This window comes from Drosophila teissieri, chromosome 2R (assembly GCF_016746235.2).
Source record: "Drosophila teissieri strain GT53w chromosome 2R, Prin_Dtei_1.1, whole genome shotgun sequence".
Classification (NCBI taxonomy): domain Eukaryota; kingdom Metazoa; phylum Arthropoda; class Insecta; order Diptera; family Drosophilidae; genus Drosophila; species Drosophila teissieri.
In genome coordinates this window covers 2,778,025-2,785,848 of record NC_053030.1, presented here as the reverse complement: position 1 = coordinate 2,785,848, position 7,824 = coordinate 2,778,025, and the positions used below count along the sequence as shown (strand labels likewise).

The following is a 7,824-nucleotide window of genomic DNA, read 5'->3' as shown; positions in this document are numbered from 1 at the left end:
TTGGGCTGACATTTCACCTAAAAAGTGCCTCAGACTTTACAGTTGGTCGAAGTTGGACATATAACTGTGGACATATTAACGACACAAAGACTAACACGACACATAATTGCTAAAACCAGCTTGAACAAGAGGGAACAAGGTTAGTTAGTTATAGTCCAAATAAGCTATTAGCATAATGCCATACCTGGTAAAATAACAAACTTCAAACACTTTTTTTTACTAAACATAAAAATACGGGTCGCAACACATTGTTTTATTTAGAACATACCTTTTCCTAAAGTTAACAGAAGTTGTTGAATCAATTTGTTTTACTTTGTTTCAATTAAAAGTTAATTAACAAACACGAAACTGTACGCCAAATATTTGCAGACCACCTGCTGAAACATACAATGAATTTTGTCCCGCTAGAAAAATCATCTGGTCCACTGTGCGGCGTTCGGAAATGCAGAATTCTTTTTAAGAGCAGACCAGCAATGGTAATTAGTCAATCATATGGCTTGTAATGTAATTTATAATAACCGAAAAAAAATATGGACAATCAACTGCTGGGAAATATTTTGACAAATCGCCTGATGGCAAGACAGCCAAATTTATTACATTTGGCAAAACATACCCAACAAGTGGAAATATGACTAACTTGTCTTGCCACTCAAAGAGGACAGTTAGTGAATTGCCACAAAGACAACAGCCATCAATTCTATCATAAATTGATAGAACCGAAAACAAACACTGGACAGTAAGCCTCCTTAATCCAAGGTATGAATTGCCTTCACGAACCACCTTGAGAAATGTTTTAATGACTAATGCATACAATGAAAAGAAGGCCAGATAACGCCAAAAACATGACAAAAGCATGTGAGATTCTGAAAATAAGACATATTTCCTGCTTTGCGCATTCAATTAATTTGACAGTCCAGGACTGTTTGGCATCAGAAAACATTAAACCCATTCTTGAAAAATGGAAGCGCATTGTTTCGTTTTTCAAAAGAAGCACAATTGCGTATTCCAAATTTAGAGATGCTCAGGATTGCGAACGCCCATGTAGTTTGAAACAAGTGTGTCCAACCATCTTGAATAGCGCCTTTTACATGGTGGATCGAATTTTGATTACAAAGGTTGCCATCGCAATTGTTCTACTGAACACGCCCAAAGGGTAAATGCCGCTAGCATCGGATGAAATATCCATTTTGGAGGATTTGAAGGCAATACTTTCACCTTTTGAGCATGCAACGATACACACATCTTCGTGTACGTCTGGGACAGTGTCATCGATGATTCTGGTTGTTAGTGGTATTCTACACAATCTCCCAGCCATAAAAACTACACTCTAGACTAAGGTCGGTCGAGATGTCAAGGGGTCAATAAAAGATTGGTCCCCTATGAAAATCGTATACTGACAGGAATGATCACATTTTTAGACCCTCGCTTTAAAAAGGAGGGATTTTAGAATCCATTTATTTTCTCCTAAGGAGTTTAATCGCTAGAAAAGGAACTGTCGCACTGTGTTTGAAATACCTCTGCGTACCGGCCACCTCTACTGGAAATGAGAGGATGTTTAGCAAGGCAGGACTTGTTGTGAGCGAAAAGAGCAGTTTTCCCAAAGCAAAAAATGTTAGTATGATCTTATTTTTAAACAAAAAAGACTGGATACCTTAATTTTAGTATGCAGCTTTATTTTTTTTATTTGAGTAAAACTTGATGTTATTTTAACTTTTTTTTTTTGTTATAAATAACTTTTAACAATTTTGATTTAGTTATGGTATTTATTTATAATATGATAAGGACAAAAATAGATTTAAAAAACACCCTAAAAAATTTCGATATATCGATGTTTTTGTGTGAAAATCATTGAATCATCGATGTAGGTAAACATCGATGTTTTTGCAGCTCTTTAAGAGGTGATCACCGAAACTGAGGTCTATTTTAAGGCAACAGAGAAATCGTACTAAAAAAAATTGTATCGATATATTGGAGGGTCGCTATACTATGTGTATTACCCTTCAGGAGAACTATGTTAAACAATTTGGCCAAAAAAAATTTGTTTACTATGGTAGGCCGGAGATTTTTCAATTGACTTGTTAAGTACTTTAAAAGTTTGGTAAATTTTAGTTACCTTGGGCTTAAGTGATATGTTCTTTGTTTTCTTAGCTTTTCATTTTTTTATAATTAAACGTGTAAAGTGTTTGATTTCCGCACATCTAGGCATTCAATGGCTTAGACCTTCAAAACTCGATTCGCTCCAAATTATAAAATTGTTCTGAATCAAGCCTATATTTTTAAGAATCCAAAAAGGCTATATTCATTTGGAAAAAAAGTTTGTTATTCTAGGGTAATAGCTTAATAATTAGTTAGATTAACGGATCCCGTTGCACGACTTTCAGGGCTCATAGTATTCTAGCAGACAATCGAATCTGTAATCGGTTTGAGCCATAGTACGCACATAGGAATATGCAACCGAGGAAAACGAAAAAAAAGAAGTATAAATATGCTAATACAAGAAAGCATTAAACATGAAAACTATTAACTTAACGTTTGTGCATTTACAGTTTTTTTAAGGAAAATGTTGAGAAGATGGCGTTACCCAGTTTTAAGAAAAGAAGGTCAAACTTAATACCAAAATAAAAGATAACTGTTTGGCCAGTGGAGACACGACATTCTTTTTACATCCATTTTTTATGTCGTGTTTTAATATCGATATACATATATATTATTTTTTTTTTTATCGATATCGTCTTCGTCTGACAACCCATTTCACGATACCAAAAAAAAAGTGCAAAAATAACTAAATTCTCGGCGTAATTATTTAGTAATAGCGTAGTTAAGCAGCAGGTGAGTAGACCGCGAGCACACGGCTCTTCACGTTCCATCAAGGGGTAACTGGCCTGGTGTGCAATTGCTCGAGGGCAAGGCCATTTACCTGGCAGCCCACACGCAAAAACTAAGCGATTATGCCAAAAACCAAAGCAGAAGTAGGGTCTGCCAACGTATGAGGGTCGCTCGCTCGCCCGTTGTTGTAATCGCGAAGACGGAATCAGTCGACGTTCTAATCAGCCTCCGTTTTGTCCCACCAGGAAACACTTCCAAATCCATCCAGACGGACCAAGGATTAGGACTAAGACCCAGTTGTCATGTCGCTCAAGCCCAAAATAGTGGAGTTTGTCGATGTTTGGCCGCGCCTGCGCTGCATCGCCGAGTCGGTAATAACGCTGACCAAAGTGGAGCGCTCGGTGTGGAACACAAGCTTTAGGTAGGTATTGGACTACCACGGCAACGGTCGAAGTAATTAGATAGCCTGTGATAGGTTACTAGGGGCTACAAAGTCACTCAACACAGAACAAACACCATAAAGCATTGTCATAATAGTTATTTTTCAGCTTTTCTAAAAACCTGCTTAATTCACTTATTTGAAACAAAACAAACTTGCAAATTAATCTTAATGCGGCAATCCAACTTAAGAAATTGTTTCCAATACATTATTTTGCATTTTATTCGGTAAACTAATAATGTATTAGTACGCAGCGGTTCAGTTATTTATTGTATTAAACAGGAGAATTCACAAATATAGCTGTTAAAGAGCTGACAATGATTTGGTAAATTTCGTAGTATAATATAAGTGCATTTTTTTGTTAACGTGTAGATAATAAATGATTGTTTTCTAGCTTTATTTAAAATATATTTACCAATACATTACGGACCTGTCTGGTAAACTAAACTCAATTAAATAAATTGAATAGATCGATGACTTCTCTTACATTTACATTTACAAAATATTTTTGACAAACGACAACTAGTCAAAACGGTTTAACACAAGCATATTTTATTCTGACCGCAACTGTTCGTATATGTGTGTGAATTGCCAAAATAAAATTTATAAAATAACGCGCACTAATCATCGGTCTGTCCAAACACCTTCCTTAAACATATAGCGACGTTTACACACTGTGCGTGGCGCAGCCGGAACCGATGGCTGATCGCCTTTATGGCGAAACAAAACACTTTCTCGAACAGCACGTCCAGGAGATGCTGGCCAAAAAAGTGCTGATCGAGGGCAAATGCTCGCATTCTAATGGTGGCCCAGACCTCCTCCAGCGCTACTATACCACCTGGATGGAATATAGCCAGGGCATCAAGTATCTGCACCAATTGTACATGTAAGAATACAACAGAATCTGTCATAACGCAATAATTGTTGGAATTTATTTCCTTTAGCTACCTGAATCAACAACACATAAAGAAACAGAAGATTACCGACACGGAATCGTTTTACGGCAATCTGTCAAGCGATGCTGCGGAGCAAATGGAGATTGGCGAGCTAGGTCTAGACATTTGGCGTCTGTATATGATTGAGTACTTGTCCAGCGAACTGGTCCGTCACATACTCGAGGGCATTGCCGCAGACAGAGCTAGCAATGGCACCTTGGATCACCATCGCGTGCAAATTATTCATGGAGTGATACACAGCTTTGTGGAGGTGCAGGACTATAAGAAAACAGGCTCGCTTAAGCTCTACCAGGAACTCTTTGAAGGACCCATGCTGGAGGCCAGTGGCGCCTACTACACAAACGAGGCCAACAAGCTGCTTCATCGGTGCTCAGTGTCGGAGTATATGCAGGAGGTTATCCGGATACTGGAATATGAGAGCCGGAGAGCCCAGAAGTTTTTACATGTCAGTTCCCTGCCAAAGCTCCGTAAAGAGTGCGAGGAGAAGTTTATTAACGATCGTCTTGGCTTCATCTACTCGGAATGCCGCGAAATGGTCTCCGAGGAGCGGCGTCAAGACCTACGCAACATGTACATCGTACTAAAGCCCATACCCGACAATCTCAAGTCTGAGCTCATTACCACCTTCCTCGATCACATCAAAAGTGAAGGTTTACAGACCGTGTCTGCGCTTAAGGGCGAAAACATCCACATTGCGTTCGTAGAGAATATGTTGAAGGTGCATCACAAGTACCAAGAGCTAATTGCAGACGTTTTTGAAAACGATTCTCTATTCCTGAGCGCATTAGACAAGGCGTGCGCCAGTGTTATAAATCGCCGCCCCACCGAGCGGCAGCCTTGCCGTAGTGCCGAGTATGTGGCGAAATACTGCGATACGCTACTTAAAAAGTCTAAGACCTGCGAGGCAGAGATCGATCAAAAGCTTACTAACAACATAACCATCTTTAAATATATTGAGGACAAAGATGTGTATCAAAAGTTTTATAGCCGACTTTTAGCCAAGCGCCTAATCCACGAGCAGAGTCAGAGCATGGATGCGGAGGAGGGAATGATCAATCGGTTAAAGGTAAAAAATGTACTTCACAGTAAATAACTGCAGAGATTTTAATTAATTGATGTCGCTAACCATATAAATGATGTTGATTTAATTTTTTTAATTCACTTTTTACAAAAACACTTAACTTAAATAAATCAGATTTTTGCCTTAAATTCTTTATTTATATTTACAGCAAGCCTGCGGTTATGAATTTACCAATAAACTTCATCGCATGTTTACGGATATATCGGTATCTACTGATTTGAACAATAAGTTTAATACTCACCTTAAGGATAGCAATGTGGACTTAGGTGAGACTGGAGAAATATAATCTTTAAAGACAGTTTATTTTTATGTATATTTTTACGCAGGCATCAACCTTGCCATAAAGGTACTGCAGGCGGGCGCTTGGCCTTTGGGGTCTACTCAAGTTATACCATTTGCAGTACCACAGGAATTTGAAAAATCTATTAAAATGGTACGTTTTTCGTAAAAAAAAAATATATTTTATTTTACTTTGACAAATCTTGGCAATTTTTTGATTTAAAGCTTGCAATAGATGTTTTTACTTAACTGTTTTATTTAGTCAATTATTTAAAGAGATGCTTTTAAACAATATTCAAAATATTATATAGGGTTCAAAAACCTAGAGAAATATTTTAAAACGCAAAATAAAAGCATTTCTAAGATACTTAGAAGAAAGCTAAGTAAATACAGTAAGTACTTCATGTAAAAAAAACTTCCCTTAAAATCGTAGTCTCTCGTGTATCTCTTAAAATGTGTGAATTTTAAAAAGTTTAAAGTATCCCCCTTTTTGAGGAGGGAACTACCATTAGAAGCTGGAAAAAAAGTCTTTTTGGCACTCGCTTTTGTGAGGAAATGAAGACAGTTCTTTTTAAATCCATATATGCCTATGGTAAAAATAAAAATTATAAAAGTAAAAATTTTAATTTAACTTTTCAAGGATTTTGTAAGTCGTATCGCCGCTGACATCGTAGATTGTGTAGGTGATGTTGCACACATTTTTAGTCTGAAATCAACAAAACAATAATTTTTTACAAGACTAACCAAAAAGTGAAAAATGTCAGAACATTTTTCAAAAGTTTGGGCGAGGCAGTTTTTGTCGGTTTGTGGACGTTAGCAACAAACTTGCGCTGCGTCTATGCCTCAGGAAACCGTATGCTTAATCTCAACTCTCTAGCTTCTATAGTTCCCGAGATCTCGACGTGCATACAAACAGACAGACTGACATGGCCAGAACGACTCGGCAATTGATCCTGATCAAGAATATATATACTATATATTTTCGGAAACGCTTCCTTCTGCCTGTTACATACATTTCAACGAATCTAGTATGCCCTTTTACTCTACGAGTAACGGATATAAATAATAGTTTATTAACGTACCGAATCAAAAAGCAACTTCTTGCGCTCCAAAAACATTTTAAAACGAGTGACTGTCGAAGATACTTTCGAAATTTTAAATTTGTTGTTTTAATCCTGTACCCTTTGTTATTATTTTCCAGTTCGAGGATTATTATCATAAATTATTTAGTGGTCGAAAGTTGACTTGGCTACATCATATGTGTCATGGGGAATTAAAGTTGAGCCATTTAAAAAAATCGTACATCGTGACTATGCAGACATACCAGATGGCGATAATTTTGCTGTTTGAGACTTGTGATAGTCTGAGTTGTCGGGAGATCCAGAACACCTTGCAGCTAAACAACGAAACGTTTCAAAAGCACATGCAGCCTATTATCGAGTCAAAGCTTTTAAATGCCAGCTCAGAGAATCTCGCCGGTGAGACTCGAATAGAACTAAATTTGGATTACACAAATAAGCGTACAAAGTTTAAAATAAGTTCGGCTTTGCAAAAGGAAACGCCACAGGAGGCAAGTCTTTTAGATTTCAACTGGTACCTGGTTTCCTAACAACATTTTTTATATAGGTGGAACACACGATTAACTCGGTGGATGAGGACCGAAAACTCTTTCTACAAGCCGCCATTGTTAGAATTATGAAAGCGCGTAAAGTCTTAAAGCACAATGCTTTAATACAAGAGGTAATACCTAAAACACCTGACTGTCAATTAAAACTACATGTCATATTTTTTTCTCTAGGTTCTTTCTTTATCGAAGGTTAGTTTTACTCCTAACATAGCAATGATCAAGAAATGTGTGGAGTCATTAATTGACAAACAATATATTGAGCGAACTGCGAACTCGGGCGATGAATATAGCTACATGGCATAGACTGCTGTAGAAATTTTGTATTCCTGAAGAAGATCCTTCCCGGACTACAACCCCCCAATACACACAACAAGGAATTGCTAGCCAAGCAGTTTGTTTTGTTTGAAAACAACTATCAATGTTACAAAAAAATCAAAAGGTCAAGCAATTTTGTTTTGTTATTTTTATGATCATAGCATATTGGTATGAAAGGTGTGTAAAGATCAATCGATGTTACTGATACTTTTAATTTAGCTTAGTTAGCTGCGCCATTTTGATTTAATGCGTGTGTCCTATACAATTGTAGATATATATTATATTCCTTTTATGTATTGTA

At 37.1% G+C, this 7,824-nt stretch overlaps 1 protein-coding gene across 1 annotated transcript; it reads left to right on the top strand.

Moving 5' to 3' along the window:
- The first annotated feature begins 2,707 nt into the window (after nt 1–2,707).
- Nucleotides 2,708–7,824, top strand: LOC122612606 (cullin-2). Its single transcript, XM_043786338.1, has 9 exons — nt 2,708–2,829; nt 3,072–3,247; nt 3,927–4,151; nt 4,210–5,287; nt 5,451–5,568; nt 5,629–5,735; nt 6,783–7,151; nt 7,208–7,321; nt 7,380–7,824. Exons 2-9 carry the CDS (start codon nt 3,129–3,131, stop codon nt 7,509–7,511), a joined length of 2,262 nt encoding a protein of 753 aa, XP_043642273.1. The 5' UTR covers nt 2,708–2,829; nt 3,072–3,128; the 3' UTR covers nt 7,512–7,824.

Excerpts from the sequence above, each read along its gene's own strand:
- LOC122612606 (XM_043786338.1), top strand. The coding sequence starts at position 3,129 with ATGTCGCTCAAGCCCAAAATAGTGGAGTTTGTCGATGTTTGGCCGCGC. Across the intron at positions 4,152-4,209 it reads TATCTGCACCAATTGTACAT|CTACCTGAATCAACAACACA; the intron begins GTAAGAATACAA and ends TATTTCCTTTAG. Across the intron at positions 5,569-5,628 it reads GGATAGCAATGTGGACTTAG|GCATCAACCTTGCCATAAAG; the intron begins GTGAGACTGGAG and ends ATTTTTACGCAG.